At 41.5% G+C, this 21429-nt stretch overlaps 1 protein-coding gene across 1 annotated transcript in view; it reads left to right on the top strand.

The window, feature by feature from the left end:
• The window catches only part of FLNB (filamin B), a 133107-nt gene that overhangs the window by 47425 nt on the left and 64253 nt on the right, over positions 1–21429 (top strand). Inside the window, exons 2-6 of the mRNA XM_011371826.2 lie at positions 5066–5314; positions 7983–8080; positions 10308–10455; positions 20125–20243; positions 21090–21167. Coding sequence (XP_011370128.1) covers positions 5066–5314; positions 7983–8080; positions 10308–10455; positions 20125–20243; positions 21090–21167 — 692 coding nt within the window. The remainder of the gene's footprint in view (positions 1–5065; positions 5315–7982; positions 8081–10307; positions 10456–20124; positions 20244–21089; positions 21168–21429) is intronic.

The following is a 21429-nucleotide window of genomic DNA, read 5'->3' as shown; positions in this document are numbered from 1 at the left end:
CATCTAGTTGTAAGTCTCGGTCTTGTCCTTTGTTGGTTTGAGCCCCTAGAGAGAGGAGTCCTGAACACAGGGAGAGAAGCCAGCCTGGACCCCTTCACCCTATCCAGGGACTCTGGGGCATTGTAACCAAAGTCCACAGTCCATTCTCTGCTGTGCGGATAGACAGACTGTTGCATCCCCGGAAATGTTACTCCCATTCTGGGCAGTTGACGTGGCCTCAGTAATGAGTGCCATCTAGGTTAGGTTTTGATGGTGAAACTGAGGAAAGTGGTAAACTGCTTCCTTTTGGTTCAGGGCTTCTTGTTTAGACATCTGAAGCCTACAATCCGGCCATGGTTTGTTGAAGCCGGGAAAGAAGGCAGAATGGAGAGAAACTGCAAAGCCCACCTGGGCCATCAGGGAGCACTGGGTCTACCACCTGGGTTCTGGCCCTAGACGATCTGAGCTCTGCACTGTGGGGTCACCTGCGGGGCAGCCCTTCACAGGATGTTGCTGCTGTCAGCTCACTCAAGCAATCAAGGCTGACAGGAAACCCCAGCACAGACCTGCAGGTCACCACCTTTACGGGCTAAGCTTTCACTTTTCCCTCCTGCCTTTGTCCTTTTTTTTCCTCAAGGTTTGATAAAAAGCATGTTGAAGTCAGTGGTGGTAAGAATCCTAGTATTTAATGAAAACTGACTTGTGTGAGGATCTGAGTGTTGGAGATATGTTACCACATTTAGCCTTCAGAATAGTCTTTTATGCTCGTGTTCCAACATCTCCAGTTTGAATTGGATTGCTTGGCCAGAGTGTTATGGCTTGGATGGTGGCACTGAACCTATACCTGCAGAACCTGCACCCTTAAACACCTCTCTCTGGCCTTCCCTTCCGTGCCGCATGCTGTGTTTTTTTCTGGGGCTTCAGAGATGGCCACGGTCTGGAGATGTGTAGAATTCTGTCTGGAAAGGCTGCATGTGTGTACTTTTTGCATTTACTCTACAGCAGGCAGCACTACCTCGAGGTGAGAGGGTATAGGAAACTGTGCATATAGCAGCCGTTCCCCGCAAATGGTGAAGTGTCCAGGATGTGGAACTGGCGGGGAGCAAAATGACCTGTTCCTGCCTTTGTAGAGCCTATAGTGAGCAGAGGAGGCAGACATGACACAGGTGATTATTTAAGTATAATTGTAGGTGCACTGAGAGAGGAGGGCACACAGGAGTTGGTGGGGGGGCATTTGACAGGGGTCCTGTTCTATTTCTGCAGAGTTGGAGGTAAAGAGGAATTAACCAGGTCAAGAACAGGAGTGGGGAGAGGGTTCCCGGCCAAGTGGGCTGAGGCCAAGGATGGAGGGCGAGCAGGGGGCAACTTGGGAGAGCTAGACCCAGCCCCTGTGGGCTGCTCATTCTCTTTCAGGATGGTCTGATAAATTATCATTTCTATTCCTGGGCAGTTCTTGATTCCTCTGTGGGGGTCTGAGGCCACGTTGGTCTCCTAAACTGCCCAGCCCAGATGTGTACCCCTTGCACCTACCTTATATGTCCTTGGTTCACTGCAGTGTTGTGGCTTGACCACCTCTTGGAACAGGAGAGCAGGGACCCCAAAGGTTCATGACCGTCTATGAATTGCTTGGCTCAGCGAAGTGCCATAGTGAACATTTCATCCTCTGTTAATTCACAAGGTACTTTTCTTTCCTTTTGTTTTCTGTTTGCACACAACACTGAGATTATAGCTTCTGAGCTTCTGGGTTCTAGGGAAGAGTGTTTGGCACACAGCAGGTACTCAAAAGTTAGGCGAATGAATTAAGGGAGGGGACAGAGGTAACATTAAGTGCCTACTGTGCACCCAGGCATTGCGTTCTACTCATGGCATTCTCTAACCTACCTACTCTTACAGCAGTCCTGTGAAGTGCTGATCGTGATTATTCCCAATTGGGAGATGAGGAAAAATAAGGTTCATAGAGGGTGGACAGATTGTTCAAAGTGACATATCTAGTTGAGCTGCTGGTTCCAGAACCTGTACTTGCGAACCACCTAGTCACAGTGGGTAAACAGAGGAGCGGGCAGGGAGCAGGGCCTGTAGCAGTCTGTTCCCTAGATGGCCAAGTCATAGTGCAGAGTATAGTCTTGGTGAGTTATCCCCAGGCACACTAAAAGGAGGTTTCCTGAAACCCCTACTTCTGATTGATTACTGCAGAGTCACTTGGCTGTTTCTGACCCAGTAGCCAGCTACATTGTGGCCAGCGGATGACATGCTGTCTTACCCAGGAGAGCAGAAACGTGGAACGTGTCTGAACAGCCTGTCCTCCCAGGCAATCACCCCTGCCACATGGTTAATTAGTAATAGTCAGGAGATAAGGTCAGCACAGTGCACGTAGTAGGTTCACAGATGGTTGTGTGGATCCAGCGCTCCTGATATAAGAAGAGAGATTAAAGATCAACATCCCCCTTACCTCTGGAGAGCTTGTCCACAAAGGCCATGTTTCCAAGGTGCTTCTCAAGGTAGCCTAAAAATAACTTGTTTCCACCTCCGTAAATGTACCCATTCCAGAATTTTACTTAACAAGGTCTGGAGAACTGATATGCTGAAATGACGTGAAAACATTCCATCCTAGAATTTGCAGTAAGTAGCTCAAGTTAACTTTCTAGCTATTAAGAAAAGGAAAAAAAAAAGTCTCTGCCCTCACTTCTAAGAAATGCTGGATAATTTAAGTAGTTCCAGAAGGTGTGTGTGGTTTGAGGGTCAATGTTGTCCAGAGCCGGGACCAGTTATGTGGGAGGTTGTGACTGGCTGTGTGACTCGAGTAGGAGAAACCTGTGGCCTGATTTCAAACCACCAACAATCTAAGCAGATTCTAGGAGGTGGGGCAGGCATGGTGGGTATTGGCTTACTGTATTCCTGAAAGAGGCTCTCGCTAACTCTGACCGAGGTGGAATCCTGCCAGCAGAGGCTTCTGGCTGACCTGGCCTTTTCCTCCTTTTACATTTTTCTGCTCCACATTTACACTCCACATAAATATTGCAGAGCACACTCGGGTCCAGAAATTCTGCAATCTCCTGTGATAGTCAGACATCGGCACCGTGATGCTGTGTAGCATTTCATTTTCAAGGCATTGGGAGTCTCCTATTTCATGTGGGTGGAGATGGGGGAGGCTTTTTGGGCAAGTTGCCATCTTTTTATTGTTCCAAGAGTTCAGTGAAGCATTTGAACCTTCACCTGTCAAAATCACTTTGGAATGAGGATTGCCCTCCCTCCAGCTTCTTCGAATTGCAGAATGAAAGTATCATTTATCCCCATGAGACCTTAATGGGGGCTTTCCCGTTTGGACACCCACCTTGAATTCATTGGAAACAGAAGTTCTGGGCATTGTATTTTTCATAAATTTGGCTCAGACTTTTGCTGGGTCGTATTTCCCCCAAAATCTTTTTGAAAAAGACTCACGCTTCATTCCTTTAGACCAACATGTATAAATTGGGTAAAAATAGAGCAAACTGGTTTCATGTCTTGATTTATGAAAGAAATCTTCAAGTTTGCATTCGAAAAACATTGAACATATAACAGGGGAATTTGAACTTTACAGACTAATGCCTGTGGCTGGATGAGACTTTGGCCTGTTCAGATCCTGCCTGATGTAAGACTGCACCCTACCTGGACCACTCCCATTATCCTGATTAGCCATAAGCACACACAAACTTACCTATTTTTTTTCTTTTTTATCCCCACTGCTCTCCTTTCTTTAGCTCGAATAAAGGAAACTGGCATAGAAAATTGCGTGGCCTGGAATTTCTTATGATCAGTTGATTGCACTTCAAAGACAACCTCATAATAGGACATCTAATCCAAAAATGCAGTCACGGTCAAGGACTGCCCACTGGAGAAATGTATGGTCTGGTGGGATGAATCCTTGGATATCCGAGTACTGTGCAGGGTCCAGCGTTTCATGCCGATTGTTGCTGCTTTATTTTCCACAGGACCTCAGAAGCAGGGCCAGCTTCCTGATCACACCACCTGTGCAGTTGTACAGGGCCCCATGCTCAGAAGGGTCTATTTTTGGTTTAATGCCAGATCTGCTCTTGCTGTCTTGAGATTCTTAATACTTTTTGGACAAGGAGTCCTGCATTTTCATTTGTCACTGGGCCCGTGAGTTAATGTAGACAGTCCTGCCTAAAAGCTATTATTTATGCAATTCATTACATAGAACATCCAAGGGTACCTTAACTTCGAATGAGGATTGCTTGAATTTAGTTTGTCTTATCAGCCAGTTCATGACAATCTTTATGCTGTCCAGGCTTACATGATCAAGTTTTATTATGACTGGATTGGCAACTGTGAAATTAACCTTTGGTTTCTTTGGCTTTGGGTGTGGCCTTAAAGAGGATCTTTTCTTGTAAAAGAAGGGAACAATAAACAGGTTAATTTAAAAAGATAAAAGCCCCTACCCTTTCAGTTTTGAGTGGCATGCCATTTACTTCTTATCAGCACGTGAGTGTATTTTTCATAGGGTTGTAATTGGGTTTCTTTTTCAATGCAGTTTGGCATGTGTTTAACCAGCACTCAGGTGGCTTGCGGTGGGTGGGTAGGACAGGCCAAGGGAGTGCCAAGACGAAGAAGGCTCAGTTTCTCCCCACAGGTGCTCACAGTCCTGAGTGGGGCGCAGGAGGTTGCCCCACCTTGGCTGGTGGGAGTGAAGTGCCACCAGCCTTTGAATCTGGCTGTTGCATGGTGAGCCAGGATTTGTCCTGCAGCAGGATGGGGTGAAAGGTCTTCCCATCAGAGGCAATACAGACACTTAAAAATAATTTAAGCCTTTTTATCATGGAAAATTTCCAACATACACAAAAGTAGAGACAGTATAATGCAGTCTTATGTACCTACGATCCAATGTCACTGGTTTACAATGTTTTGGAATCTTATTTCACCTATTCCACCCTCAAGTATTTTGAAGCAAACTCCAGCATTGCATTCTTTCACTCTTAGACAGTTCAGTATGGTTCTCTAACGGATGAGGACTTCATTTACTTTTTGACAAAGAATGGATTCATGCTTATGCAACCCAGAGGAATGACCAAGCCTGTGCCTATCTCCCCAGATAGCAAAGCCATCGTGGATGGGAACCTGAAGCTCATCTTGGGCCTGGTGTGGACACTGATCCTCCACTACTCTATCTCCATGCCCGTGTGGGAGGATGAAGGGGATGACGATGCCAAGAAGCAGACGCCAAAGCAGAGGCTGCTGGGATGGATACAGAACAAGATCCCCTACTTGCCCATTACCAACTTTAACCAGAACTGGCAAGATGGCAAAGCCCTGGGAGCCTTGGTAGACAGCTGTGCTCCAGGTAAGTGCCCATTGCTGCCGAAGCCAGGATGGGGCTCTGTGGGCCCTAAGCCTCTAGGTTTTCAATGGGAAAGCTTGGTTTGCTGTGATTGGTGTATTTCTACTTTTTTTTTTAGCCCATTGTAAGGTAGCTAAAGGAACTAAAAATGGCTCTGTTTACCTTTTCAATGGCAGGTCTTCTAGGTGTATCCACTGACTTTTTTGAGCATTGAATTCAGTTATTTATCCAAATTCCCAGCAAAGGCCTTAATGTTTAGAGCAGGTCTTGCGTTTAGGTTCCAGACTCCAAAGTCCTCTTTGTTCTCATAGTTGCTGCTTAGTTTCCTGTTGGCTTTGGCCCAAAAAAACCCCTCCAAAAATAAGCAAAGAAAAAAAAATGTGTCCATTCTAGGTGGCCTGGCTTGAAAATCTAAAAACTTCAATTGAGTGGAAAGTACCCATTTTTATCAACCACTGGGTTGACTATATATGGCCTTCTTCACTGTTTTCTTTCTTGCTGTGAAATAGTGCTTGGTCAGGATCCAGTTGGAGCCTTCTGCCCTTGTCTGAGTGGTTGAGTGTACCCCAGGGCAGTAATTATCCTCACAGAGGGTTTAGATTAATGGGTAAAATTCGCTGGTACATACTCAATAGGAAATCCAGAGCCTGTGTTTATATGTACACCCTAAAATTGTTTTTAATAAAAAATCTCTAATAATGATATTTTCCATTTGCTGAGTGCTCTGTATGTGCTGGGCACAGTAGTATTTAGTAAGCTAATGGTTCCCAACATGCTCAGAGCAGAACTATCTCGTGTCAGTTGGATAGGGAAGGAGGGCTGACTTCTGGGCCTTGTTCTTCCTTGAGAGCCTGTAAGCTGCTGTCATCTAGAAGTAACTCAAAGCTCAGCAGTAGTTCATTTCCCAGTGCCCTCTTCCTTGTTTCCATCCAGAGACGCATTTTAGGGTACCTTTTTTCAGTTTAAACCTGGGGATTTTCACGCCAATCCTATATTCCTTGTGCTTACAAAGATTTTAAAGATAATTCTAGGTTTTGGCCTTTGAGCAAATGGATTTTTAAATTGTACAAGATACTAGTCCAGTCTTTTTAGATATATCCAGGAACAAGACTGTGATATTGTGACTTAAAATGAGAAATATATATTTGGTCTTTGTCCCCTTTCCTGGCACTGAGCTTCTGAAACCCTTGGGATTTCCTAATTGATAAGAGCCATGATAATAGTGTCTTTCAAACACAACCTGAGTTTATGTTAATGAGGTGACTTTTGGAAGGCCCCTAAGGATGGGGGCTGGTTGTCTTGGGCGCCAACCAATGATTAGAGAGTTGGAACTTTCAGCCCTGTCTTCTGACCTCCAGGAAGGGGAGATGCGCTGAAGGTTGAGCTAATCACTAATGGCCAGTGGTTCAATCAATCTTGCTTACATACTGAAGTGTCCACAAAAGTCCCTGAACTATGGGGTTTAGGGAGCTTCCAGGTTGGTGAACAGAGGATGGTCCTGAGAGGGTGGCAGTACACTCGGAGAGGGCATGGAAGCTTCTTGCTCCCTCTCCTACCTTGCCCTAAGCATCTCTTCCAGCTTTCTGTTCCTGAGTTGTACCCTTTTATAATAAACTGGTAATCTAGTGAGTAAAACTTTTCCTGAGTTCCGTGAACCACTCTAGTAAGTAATCAAACCTGAGGAGGGTGTCATGAAGCCTAAGTGACAACCTGGATATGTGATTGGTGTCTGAAGTGGAGAGAGGGGTGCTGTCTTGTGAGACTGAGCCCTTAAGTTTTGGGATCTGATGCTATCTCCAGGTAAATAGTGTCAGAATTGAGTTAAATAGTAGGACACCCAGCTGGTGTCAACCCCATGCATTTGGTGACCAGAAGTGTTAGTGTGGAAGGTCAAAAAAAGTCTCCTGCAAAAAGGTTCCAGGCCCAAATGGTTTTGCAGCCTTTGTTTATTTATTTATACCACACCATTAAGGAATGGTAATTCTTATCTTAATGCAAGAAGATAACATCCTGAAGGAGAAGTTTCCACTAAGACAGAATAGTTCCACCCTTGCATACTCAAAACCCTTATACTGGTATAGCAGTGGTCTCTATTTTGGCGCCAGGGACTGGTGCTCCTATGAGAATCTAATGACTGGCGATCTGAGGTGGAGCTGAGGTAGTGATGCTGGCGCTGGGGAGCAGCTGCAAATACAGATGAAGTTTGGGTTGCTTGCCCGTCGCTCACCTCCTGCTATGCGACCTGGTTCCTCACAGGCACTGACTGATACTGGTCTGTGGTCCGGGGATTGGGGACCCCCGCCTTATAGTATTTATAGATGCTCTTCAACTTAACGATGGAGTTATGTCCTGATACATCCATTGTAACTTGAAAAGATCCAAATTTGAAAATGCATTTAATACATGTAACCTACCAAACATAGCTTAGCCTAGCCTACCTTAAACATGCTCAGGACACCTATATTAGCCTATAGTTGGGCAAAATCATCTCGTTGTCACCGCCCAGCCGTCATGAGGGTATCGAACTAAATGTCGCCAGCTTGAGAAAAGATCAGAATTCAAAATTAGGAGTGTGGTTTCTATTGATGCATACTGCTTTCACACCACTGTGAAGTCCAAAAATCTCTTCAGGCAGCTAATACTAACAGCATCTTTTGTGTTATGTTAACAGGTCTGTGCCCAGACTGGGAATCCTGGGACCCACGAAAGCCTGTGGATAATGCACGAGAAGCCATGCAGCAGGCAGACGACTGGCTGGGTGTCCCACAGGTATGTGTATAGCATGCCATGTCCCATGAGGTTGTTTCCTCCCTCCAGTCTGCTTCAGTGTCTCTTTGGGCACCCCTTTGGGTCCTCAGCATCAGCCTTCAAACAGTATTGCTCATGACATGCTCTTACCTTCCTCAGTTTACTCATAAAAATAGGCTCTCATTGACTTCGGTGCTTGTGGATCATCCAAAAAACTTCACTCTTTGTCACATGAAGCAAATTTTTTAGTATTTCTGTTCTAAAAATTTCAAAGTCTGTCTTTGGACACCAGACTGCAAATGAAGATCATAATGATTAAGTTGAACTGTAAGAAATTGTCAATATTTGGCCACTTTCTACTTATTTAAAAAATACTTTTAAGATAATATTTTAGGAAAAGTCACAGGAGGGAAAACATAAAATTTAAACCAGGATAACCTACAATCAATGAAAATTATAGAAGAATTTGTATCGCCCACAATCTTACCACAGAAATATAATAAGAGAACTTGAAAATTTAATAAGTTTTGAGTACCATCTGCAGTAGCCACATTGCTTAGTTGAGGTCTAGTCTTCTAAGCCCTTCCAAGAAGTCTAAAAATAAAACTCCACTTGACAATGAAACACCATGACTCCAATGTTCAGAACCCTCGTCAAGAAAAGTTGTGGGTAGCTGGTGCCATGGGATGCGTGACCTCACTACAGCCTCCATTAAGGTGTACGTTGGTGTTCAGAGTTGAGTTTAGTGTATTTTGTAATAGGATCCCTTGGGGGAGAGAAAAACTTGCCTATATTCCTTTGGTTTGGTTTTGGCATCACGGCTCTGCTTCATGGCCCATTTCTTGGCTCTTCCATCCTCAGGAAGTGGTGTGTTATGTTTTTCATCTCCTCTTAAACCTAAAATCTTCAACCTTTTGGCAGTCACGTGATGTTGGCACTATAAAGTTGTTGAAGGAGCTGCCTAGAAGAAATGCCAAATCAATGCACATCCTACATATTATGGAATGTTCTGAAGGCAACTGTACAAACCCAGATAGCTATTTTGTTGCTGCAGGCTAATCATTAGAATGTTTTTTGATGTTTTTTTATTGTGCGATGAGGGAAGCTGGGCACATAGATTGTTCATCTGCATTTGGTTAACCTGGTTCATGAGACACAGAGTCTTCTGTTCATCTCAGGAGGTGTGGCTTACCTCTTTTTGGTGGCAGGAGGGTCTTTTGTGCTATTTAGGGCTAGATCAGGTGGTAGAACTAAGGCTATGATGCTTTCAGAGAGGCCGCCTGTCCAGCATGGGTTATAAATGACTAATCTTGCTTCTAAGCTGAATATCAGGAGAAATTCATCCCCTCCCCATTTTTAAGTGGCTCATAATGTGCTGAGGCCTGTCTTAGCTCCGGCTGCCATAACAAAATACCATAGTCTGGTGGCTTAAACAACAGACATTTATTTCTCATTTCTATAGGCTAGAAGTCCAAGATCAAGGTGCCAGCAGATTCGGTTTTTGGCGAGGGCTTTCTTTCTGGCTTGGCAGAGAAGGGGCGGGGAGGGGAGTGCAGCATGAGCACATGCACAAGGAGGCACATGCACATTCAGATCTTCCTTTTCTTGTAAGGGCACTAATCATGACCTGGTGGCCCCACCCTCATGGGCTCATCTGAACCTGATTACCTCCCACCTCCTAATACCATGTTAGGGCTTCAACATGTGAATCGTGAGAGGACGCAAAGACTCATTCTGTAAGGGCGCATACTAATTTGTCACTGTGTTGTCTCTTTTTGTTTTTATTTTAATTCTTTAAATTAGTAGGAGAGTTAACAGAGATGCAGACAATGTATAGATGAGCAAAGGAAAAAGCCAGTTTTTGTGTTTTTGTTTTCTAATAATATGCTCTAATTCCATGTGTACTTTTTCTTCATCCTTCACATTTGATGTAGTTTATATGTTTTGGAAAGTTTGACCCGGGGAGTGAGTGGGCTTTTTTTGTTTGGGGTGGGTGTGTGGGTGGACACGCATCTCTGGAAATTACATGTAGAATTGTGTGGAGTGGGTCTTTAGCACCCAAAGGGAATGGTGACACCTCTAAAAGGTTAAAAACACTGATCTTGGCATGTCAATTTAATGTAATTTCACTTGAGAAGTAGACTCAACATCTTAATATTTGTAGTGTTTGGTTTAAGAGACAGTTGCAAAATCTTTAGTAGTTGCAGATTGATTGTTCTGGCATTCATTTACCATGTCCTTATTCTAGGTTATCACTCCTGAAGAAATTATTCACCCAGATGTGGATGAGCACTCCGTGATGACTTACCTGTCCCAGTTCCCCAAAGCCAAGCTCAAGCCAGGGGCTCCTCTTAAACCCAAACTCAACCCCAAGAAAGCCAGGGCCTATGGCAGAGGTAAGCACTTGTCATGTTGGATTTGAGGCTTGTCCTCTGGTCTTAGAGATTATTATGTGGCTTCATTTTCAAAATCTGTTTGGCACCTGCTTCAAGCACAGGCTTAATTCTTAAAGACACTGCAGGCTGCCTTTGTCAGATTTTTTTAACCCAAGGGTTCATTTGTTTATGACCATCTTCTGCTTTGTGAATCTAGGCTTTAAGAAATGCTGGTGCTTTAATGTGATGGAGACTGATGGGTTTGTTGCTTTGTGATTTTAGTATATTAACCCTGGGACAAAGGAAGGGCTATTATTCCCATTTTTCAGATGGGGAATCAGTCATGGTCCATTGGGATGAGGGAATGGGGGAAGGGGCCTGGGTCATCTGGCTGCTGATTCATTTTTCCTTTGGTTATGCTAAAGATGCCCTAGATTTCCAGATGGGGTGAGAGCTATTGATAACCCCTGGCAGACACTTCCTTGCTAAGACATCCTGTTTATGCAGCTGCCAGGAGTATTCTGCTTAGAACATTATAGTGGATTGAAGGCATTTCGAGGCATTTGTTGTTCTGATTGGCACCTGGCATAGTTTTTAAAGGAGAACAGTTCGCCGTCAGCCCAGTGTGATTTCTGATAAAGATAAGCACACTGAGGTACAACACATTCCCTTTTCCATAGGAGTGCATTATATTTCTTAATTTTCATAGTGACAGTTGGCATAACATTTAGACACACAAAATAACTTGTAGATTCTCTTCTAGAATCTACAGTTCTTTTCATTCTAATATAATAGTTTTCTCTTGCCCTTTGTGCATTGTTTGTATGGGCGGTGGGGGAGGGAGGAAGATTGTTGCATTTTTTGAAAATAAATTTCAGGCGCGGTGACATTTAACTCCTGAATATGTCAGCAAGCCTGCCCGAAGAATAAAATATCTTCTTCCATAGCCACAGTATTCATCATCACACATAAGAAAATTAACAATAATTTCATGTCAGTTAATATCCAGTTTTGTTTTTAAATTTTTCTATTGTCCTGAAATTGTCTTTTATATAGTTTTTTTGTTATTTTACAAACCAAGATCTGATTATGATTCACATAAATATTTATTTCTCTTTATACTCTTTTAATTTAGAATAATTTTCCCCAACTTTTTTTTTTTTAATGACATTGACTTTCTGAAGAGTCCAGAGCACTTGTCTTGTGGATGTCCCATACACTCACTAATTCCTTGTGAAGATAGCATTGCCACGCTTGGTGTCAACTTAGACTTAAGATGTCACTCAACCAGGGCAGTGGTGCTGACTGTGTGCAGTTCTCAATCTTGATGTCCAGGTCCTTCTCATATGTCTTTTAGCATGATTTAGACCAGAAGACAGTCGGAAATTTCTGCAACAAACCCACTTGCCATATGAAGTACTTTTAGCAATGAGGGTGGGGTCTGTGCAATCTTTTGTGTTATATATATATGAACTAGGGACTTTGTTTGAAGCCCTCTCCCCATGTGCAGTCACTCCAAAGTCAGCATGTCCCTGCTTACTTCAAAAGTGCTTTCTCTAAGCCATACCAAAGGTGGTGGCTGGAATAGGAATCTTTGATTTTAAAGGTTATGCTTCCTAACTGGCAAAAAAAAAAAAAGCTGCAAACAGCCAAATCTCTTGTCAACAAATGGGTCATATGGATTGAATCTAATCAAGTCATAAAATGCTCCCTTTGCAATAACCTTATCACTTGCTGTCCACCACCCCTATTGTTATGTGAAATGATTTCCTTTCATGGTGCTATTTTCTAAAACAGGGACGACTTGTTACAGTTCAGGAATGTGGCTTGTCATTGCCATTTCCTTTATCTGCCTCCTTGTAAGTGCTATGTACTTGGGGAGCAAACACACCTTAAAAAATTATGTATATATACACACACATATATAAGCACACATACATACACACATATGTATGTATGCATATGTATGTTTTTTGTGGTAAAATATACATAATATGACATTCACTAATTTAACCATTTTGTATGTGTGTATTTTTTAAATTTTTTAAATTTTATTTAGTTTCAAGTATACAGTACATTGGTTAGACATCTATATAGTTAGTAAAATGATCCCCTCAGTTGCTCCCTCCCTCCCCTGACCTTCCACCTAGCCAGTGTATTAATGCTAACTGCATTCCCTATGCCATGCTCCTCATCCCTGGGACTTTCCATCAGCTACTAATTTGTACTTCTTTAGCCCTTCACCCCATTCTCCCAGCCCTCCAAACCCCCCTCCCCTCTGTCCATCACCTAATTGTCCACTACATTTGTGAGTCTGCTTTGGATTAGTTTGTTCTTTTTATTCCTTAAATTCCACATATAAGTGAAATCATAGTGTTTAACTTTCTCTGTCTGACTTAAATACCTTATAGGTCCATCAAAGCAATATCTTTCGCCATCCCCTTCCTTTTCATATGTAGGGGTCTTGTTTTCTTATCCTTTCAGCCACTCTTTCTTTTGGTTGGAGCACTTAATTCTTTTCCATTTAAGGTATTTATTGATAGGAATGTAATTGTTACCATTCTTTATTCTTGTTTTGATACATGTTTTTTTCTTCTTAAAGAAGTCCCTCCAACATTTCCTGTAATACTGGCTTAGTGGGATAAATTCCTTTAGCTTATTTTTGTCTGAGAAGCTCCTTATCTGTCCTTCAACTCTAAATGATAGCTTTGCTGGATAAATTATTCTTGGTTGTATCTGCTGGGTCTTCATCCTATCGAATATTTTGTGCCAAGCCTTTCTGTTCTGCATAGTTTCTTTTGAGAAATCAGCTGCCAGTCTTATGGGTGTTCTCTTATAAGTAATTATCTGTTTTTCTCTTGCTGCTTTTAATATTCTTTCTTTGCATTTAACCTTTGGCATTTTAATTATGATGTGCCTTGATGTGGGCCTCTTTGGATCCTTGATTTTTGGAATTCTCTGAGCTTCCCAGAGTTTTATGTCCATTTCCTTCACCAGGTTTGGGAAGTTTTCCATCATTTTTTCAAACAGCTGTTCAACATCTTGATTTTCTTCAGTTACGCCGATCAGACGAATATTTGGAGCCTTAATAGTATCCCATATGCCCCTTAAATTATTTTTATAGTCTTGACATCTTTTTTCTTGCCATTCTGATTGAGTGTCCTGATTTGCTTTCCTGTCCTTTAGATAGGGCATGTGATCTTCTTTATTCACTTTGTTTATTCCTTTGTTTATTTCATATAATATACTTCTCATCTCAGATAATGCGTTCTCCATTTCACATTGGTTCTCTTTTATAATTTCCATTTCCATTTCCATTTTTATCTCTTTGTTAGAGTTCTCTACACTTCCCAAAAGTTCATTGAGCATCTTTATAACTAGTGTTTTGAACTCTGCATCTGTTAGATTACTTGACTCCATTATATCCGGATCTCTGTTCTGTTCTGTCATATGGTTTCTGCTTCTTTGTGTTCCCATTTTGGCTGCCTTTCCATGTCTGTTTCTATGCAAAACTCCTAAGTCTCCCGGTTTTCTTAGTGTGGATTTGTGAAATAGGTGTCCAGTGGCACAGTCCTGAGAGGGGTTCAGCTGCAGGCCAAATTTATCCCAAACCTCTACTTCTCTTGGGCCACCTGTTAAGATTCAGCAAGCAATCCACAGATGCTGTGCTTATAGTTGCCTCAAAAGGCCACATCAGAAACCAAGGCCAGCTGCCTCCACCAGTGTGAGTCTCAGCAAGAAGCATCTGGGCGGAGCAACCTGTTATCCAATTTGATGACTTCACAACTATGGCAGTGCTGTGTCGGGTGCATTGGGAGGTGGGAGGTCTCAACAGGGAACAGTGGATCCTGCTGACACACTTCTGTGCCAAGAGTCTCTCACATCGGCCTTCACTCCGACAATGTCTCCCTGTAAGTCCCTGGTGACCCCTGCATGCAGCCAAATGGGCACTGGTGCTCAGAGCAAGCAAGTCCGTCACCGCAAAAATCCACTCGCGGACACGGCCCCTTTAAGAGGCGTCCGCCGCCACCATAACCTCATCTCACTCAGCCACTTGGGACTGGGCAGCCCTGCATCTTCGCCCCGTCCCACCTTCTGCTGTTGCAGGGTACTTTCTTTGATTTTCCATAGTTGTATGGCTTGTTCATCTAGATCCCAGGCGATTTTTCCTTGCCGCTGCTCCTTGTTTTCATCACAACTTTGATTCAGCCGCCAGAGGGATGAACAGAGCCTCTGTCATCTATGCCATTTTTTTCCTCCCCAATTTAACCATTTTTTAGTGTATCAGACAGTGGCATTAAGTATATTCCTTGGATTATGCAACCAAAACATTTTCATCTTCCTAGACTGAAACTCTGTACCTTAAACAGTAATTCCCCATTCCCTCCTACCCCTCAGCCCCTGGTAACCACCATTCTACTTTCTGTCTCTATGAATTTGCCTATTTTAGGTACGTGATATAAGTAGAATTATATGTGGCATATGTCCCTTGGTGTCTGGTTTACTTCACTCGGCATGATTTTAAGGTTCATTTATGTTGTCACATGTATAAGAATTTCATTCCCTTTTAAAAATGAATAATATTAAATTGTTTATCTACTACGTTTTGTTTATCTACTCTTCTGTCAAGGAGTGATTGGGTTGTTTTCCCTCTTAGTTATTGTAGCTAATGCGCTGTGAAGATGAGTGTACATGTTTGAGTTGCTGCTTCCACTTTTTTGGGTAGATACCTAGAAGTAGGGTTGCTGGAGCATACGGTAATGCTACATTTAACCTTTTTTCCTTTGTAAGTAGGAAGACAAAATGGTCACTTTAGGCAATGAGGTCATATATGAGGCCACATGGACGGAGCCTTAAGATTTTACTTGTCTCATGGGGAGACAGGGCAGGGACAGCTTGCTCTCTCTCCTGTGTGTCCACAATTGCTCCATTTCTTCCAGCTGAGCCAAAGAATAGAGAACATTTCCTCTCCTGGTTTCTATAAGGGTTGAGAGGTTTGCTTTATTTTATCTTTTGGATATTGACTAGACTACAGTTACCAGCCACTTACCCCTTGTAGATCCATTCACTTAGCCCTGACGTGTTTAGTTCCAGTGGGTTGAAAGGGGAGAGGCTGAGCTGAGGTAAACCTACAACTACAAATGGATCCTTGTGGTGCGCTCTCTTGCATGGTTGGATAGATTGAAAGTGCATATCTATGAGCTAAGCAGAAACCTTTTCCAAAACTTATATTCCGTGTGAAGCATTAACTGCACAGCAAGACTTGAGCACTCTTCGTTCTGAGTGATTGTAGGGAATGGTTGTCTGTGCGTGGTAAGCATAGCTTCCAGGGAGTTTACAGAGTGTGGAATGTGGTTCGGCCTCCTAACCAACCATGGTTGTTAGCCAGGGTCTTGGATAAGTTGCAGAGTTAGTTGTTCCTCTCATGCTGTTGGAGTCAGATGGAGTATATATTTATGAATATATTAAGTGCATGCTTAAATCTATTTGTTAAATGATGTGATCATAATGTAAGTTTTATGCAAAAGAAAATTGTTAGAAAATAAAAATCAAAAGCCTGCTTACTTCCCAACTGCCAATCCCATGCCTTCCTTTAGTCTGAGGTATTCCTTTCCAGTTTTTCCTTTTGATTCCATTCTTTTTCTATTTATATAACAATATACCACCAATTCTTAAACTAAATTATCAGAAAACTAATACAAATCCTAAGTATGGTAAAAAATGATTCATTGTCTTCAGCAAACTGGTGGCAAGGAAAAGAAGAGATGGAGAAAAACCTAGTGATTAAATGTGACTTAAGAGACTCAACAACTAATTGTAATATATCAGCCTTATCTGGATCCTATTTAAACTGACTGTTAAAAGAAATTTACAACACTTTTAAGATAATTGGGAATTTGAACACTGAATATTTGATCATATTAAGGAATTTTTTGTTAATTTTTTAATGGGAAATTTTTTTTGGTGTGGATATTCTAAAAACATCTTTTAAAAGATACATAGTAATGTTTATGGGTGAAAAATATGAGGTCTAGATTTTGTATCAAAATGATACAGGAGGCAGGAAGGAAGAGTTGGGAGTAAAGGTATGAAACAAGACTGGCCAGGATTAGTTGTTGAAGCTAGGTGATAGGTACACAGGGCTTCACTTTACAGTTTTTTCATGTGTGTCTAGATAGATTTAGAATTTTCCATAATGAAAAACTTTTTTAAAAAGTAGTACTTGAACTTCTGCTTCTGGGAAGATAAATTGAAGTACTTTTCCTAATTTTTCCCATTAAGTACAACTGAAATACCTGGGCATTTTCTGCAGAGCAAACTTTTTTTCCCTTTTATTTTCGTCTTTTATTTTTTTCTCTTGCCTAACTATATTTAGCTGATAACAGTCAGGCAAGAGAAGGAAGTAAAAGACACATAATGGAAAGTAAGAAATAAAACTGTCCCTATTTGCCGATGGCGTGGAAGAAGATTCTGGAAGAGAAAAGGCAGCCTGTCTAGAGACCTTGAAACCCAAGGACTGACACGGTAATGAGTTCCTTGGTTTTTCTTTTGCCTATGTATCCCAGACTTGGAACTGAAGAAGCTGACAACCTGGAAACGCCAGGGGACACAAACACAAAAAGCCCAACAAAGCATGCTCTTTCTGGCCAGAAGACCAGGAAAGGGCAGTCTAGCAAGGCAGAACACTTTTAGACAATCATTGCTCTACTCTGCCAAACACTGCAGCAAAAGCTGTGGTCCCTACCCCCACTTACACCAGTGAAGGCCAAATGGGGACCTAGACTTTTACCACAGATAAGGAGGCCACATTTGCCCCAATTATGTAAATAGAGGTCATTTGAGGAGTAGTAATGAGGCACTCCTACCCCTTCCAGCTACTGGTGGGGGAGGCCTAATAAAAGCTGGAACCTCCAACCTCTACCCACCAGTGAGGAGCCTTCCTCACTTTGAATATAAGTGAAGGTCGAATGGGAAACCTGGGTTTCTTGCCCCACTGTCAGTAAGAAGGCATGCACCCTCCTTTCCTCTGCTGAAGTGGTATTATAAAAAGGCAGCTAAAAAAGTTTAAATGAGACCCAGAGTCTCATAACATAATACTCAGGTTTTAATTTAAAAAATCACTCATCATACCAAGAACCAGAAAGATCTCAAACTGAATGAAGAAAGACAACCAATTGATACCAACATTGTGGTAATAGAGATGTTAGAATTATTTGATAAATATTTTAAAGCAGCAATTATAAAAAGGCTTCCATAAGCAATTACAAATATACTTGCAAAAAACAAAAAAATGAAAAATCTCGGCAAAGAAATAGAAGATATAAAGAAGAACCAAATAAAATTTTTAGAACTGAAAAAATGCAATAACTGAAATAACTCAATGGATGAGCTCAATAGCAGAATGAAAGGACAGAGAAAAGAATCAGTAAACTGGAAGATAGAACAATAAAAATTACCCAATCTGAATGACAGAGGAAGTAGACTAAAAAAAATGAACATAGTCTCAGGGACCAGTGAGATGATAACAAAACACCTAACATTCAGAGACCAAGAAGAATAAAAAGAGGGCAGGGCAAAAAAAAAAAAATTGCTCAGAGAAATACTGGCTGAAAACTACCCATAATTGGCAAAAGACAAACATACAGATTTAAGAAGCTATGCCAAACCCAAAGAAGATGAAAACACACACACACACACACACACGCACACACGCGCGCGCGCGCGCGCGCGTGTGTGTGTGTGTGTGTATACCAAGCCACATCTTAGACGAACTTCAAGAAACTAGAGAGTAAAAGTTTGAAAGCGGCGAGAGATGACACCTTACCTCGTAGGGGAAAAATAGAATGACAGATTTCTCATCAAAAGCTGTGGAGGCCAGAAGGAAGTGGCACATTTTTCATGTGCTGAAGAAAAAAGAGTTGTCAACCTAGAAGTCTATATCAGGGATAGTTCTTTAGGATTGAGGAAATCAAGACATTCTCAGATAAAGGAAAACTAAAAGAGTTTGTCACAAGCACTTCTATCCTAAAAGGATAGCTAAAGGAAATTCTCTGGACAGAAAGGAAGCAATGAAAGAAGGAATCATGGAATAACAGGAAGAAAGAAAATGATAAGCAAAATTATGGGTAACTATAACGTTTTCGACAAATCACTAGTGTATAGAATATATAAGGAACTCTTATAACTCAACAGTTAAAAACAAATAAAAATGATGGGAAGTGAACACACAGTGTAAATATATATATGCCTTACTGTTAAAGTGCATAGCTGAAACTTATTGGATTTTGTTAACCAATATCACCATAAAAAATAATAATAAAAATAAATAAATAAATAAGAAAAAATAAAAAAATAAAAGTCAAAAACAAAACAAAACAAAACAAAAAATAACCAAACTATCCAATTAGAAAATGGGTAAAAGACATGAACATTTAACTGAAGGGGCTATAGAAATAGCAAAGGAGCCATGAAAAAAATGTTCAATATCATTGGCTTTAAGAGAAATGCAAATTAAAATCACTACACACCTATCATGAATGGCTAACATAGAAAGTAATGATAACAAAAAATGCTGACAAATTTAGAGACACTGGATCCGGATATCTCAAACGTTGCTTGAGGAATGGAAAATGGTATAGCCACTCTGGAATATAGTTTGGCAGTTTCTTAAAAAGAACTAAATATGCAACTACCACATGACTCAGCAGTTGAACTCTTTATTCCAGAGAAATGAAAACATGTTCACACTCAGACCTATACATGAATGTTTATAGCAGTTTTATCAGTAATGCACAACTGGAAACAACCCAGATGCTCTTCAACGGGCAAATGGTTAAAAAACTGTGGTACATTCACGTCATGGAATACTACTCAGCAATGAACAGAATGAATTAATGATAGAGGCAACAACCTGGGTGAATCTACAGAGAATTATGCTAGTGGAAAAAGACAATTTAAAAATGTTATGTAATGTGTGATTCCATTTATGTAATAACATTCTGGAAATGATAATACTATAGAAATGGATAACAGATTAGTGGTTGTTGGAGTAAGAAGAGGGTGAGGTGGGAGGGGAGTGGGTATGGCGATAAAAGGGCGACTTGAGGGATCCCCACGGGGATGGAAATGTTCTGTATTTTGACTGTCAAGGTCAGTGTCCTTGTGATACTGTACCAGAGTTTTGTACTATGTAACCATTTGAGGAACTGGATAAAGGGCATTATTTCTTATACTTGCATGTGAATCCTTATCTCTAATTTGCTCGACTATCTCAAAATAAAAAGTTTAGTTTTTTAAAAATAAAAATTGAATGCAGTTTTTAAACATTTTAAGTAATGCAAATGGTCTTTAATGAAAAATGAGCCATTTCTCTCACACCTTATTCCTCACATTACTTCCCTTAATGCCAGTTCCACTTCTATTTACCACATAATTTTTCATAATCGTCTAGATTTCTGACTGAATTGCTCTGAATATTTTAGAATCAGGTGTTACTGAAATAACAAGGACAAAATTAGGGCATTTGACCCATTCGATTATTCTTGTCATGGCAGTTTTCCTCTGTCTCCCATGTGGTAGCTGTAGGGCTGGGTCCCTCCTCTCAGTTTCCTGAAGGAAACAGACATGTGGGTGATGGCCTGTGTCAGGGCCTGGCCCAGCTTGTAATGTGCTCGTGTAAACCTGTGACAGGAATCGAGCCCACTGGAAACATGGTGAAGCAGCCGGCCAAGTTTACTGTGGATACCATCAGCGCCGGGCAGGGAGACGTGATGGTGTTTGTTGAGGATCCAGAAGGGAACAAAGAGGAGGTATGTGGGCGGATGCTGCCTCCCTTGGCAGCGTCCCACGGGGCTTTTGGAGCTTGTAACAGGGACAGGGACTATGCTTCCATTTTCCTCATTAAAGCTTATAACAATTTTTTTTTTACTAAAAGGATCCCCGAGGCTTACGGTGGTTAAAGTAACTTGCCCAAGGGCTGTGCCTTGAAAACTAATATAAATTAATGCCCAAGGACATAATGTTTAATAAAATAAAGGCTACTTTGAATTTAGCAAAAGCCTTCTCAGTTGAGGTTTTAGATATACTGATATCTAGAATAATACTAATGCAGAATTGATACAATACAGATTGTCCTACTGTTTTCTCACTCTGTCCATCCTTTAATTCTTCCCTCAGGGCCTTTACACAACTGTTCCCTTTTGTCTACTGATCTTCTTAAGACTATATTTTATTTCTAATGCTTAGCATTATTTGAAATTCTGTTTACTGGCATATTGTCCCTTTCTCCCACTGAGATAGGGATTCTGCCTGATTTGTTTTATTTTTGGTACTTAACACTGGGCTCATGATTTCATAAGATCTTAATAATGACTGGGCCAATAAAGTTTTACGTTACTGGCTTTATAGTCATTCTTATCTGGAGAGTTCCAGCCTTGAGAGAATAGAGAGTCCTGACTTATACCTTTGTGTGACATGATTTTGTGTCTGTAACTTTAGGCTGCTTCTTTCTTGAGGTGTCCTACAGGAGTGATGGGGTAAGAAAATAGTCAGGACAGGTTTCTGACGTAGCAGCTCGCTGCAGAAACTTGGCTGGCACAACGTGCTTTTACTCACACCTGGAGCATTCTCTAACTGTCACTCATCTTTCATCCTAGGCACAAGTGACCCCTGACAGCGACAAGAACAAGACATACTCTGTAGAGTATCTGCCCAAGGTCACTGGGCTGCACAAAGTAAGATGAGATGTCATGACTATTGCGTGGACTGCTCTTCTGGGCTTGCTTCGATGTGTATGGAAGGATATCTTAGGAAAAAGAGTGGCTTTCTTAACTTCTGATTTTCTTTTCTGATTATAAAAGTATCCATGCTCACTTGGGATCCCCATGAACCAAACTCGAAATATTAGCTAATATACCTAGTCGGTTGAATTCCACTAAGTTTTTTTGTAATGTCATAAGATTTTTCTGACTCTACCTAGATAATGAATGGTTGTAG

The sequence above is a fragment of the Pteropus vampyrus genome, unplaced genomic scaffold (genome assembly GCF_000151845.1).
Source record: "Pteropus vampyrus isolate Shadow unplaced genomic scaffold, Pvam_2.0 Scaffold195, whole genome shotgun sequence".
Taxonomy (NCBI): Eukaryota; Metazoa; Chordata; class Mammalia; order Chiroptera; family Pteropodidae; genus Pteropus; species Pteropus vampyrus.
The sequence above is the reverse complement of the archived record's forward strand: the minus strand, read 5'-3'. Positions and strand labels throughout refer to the sequence as shown.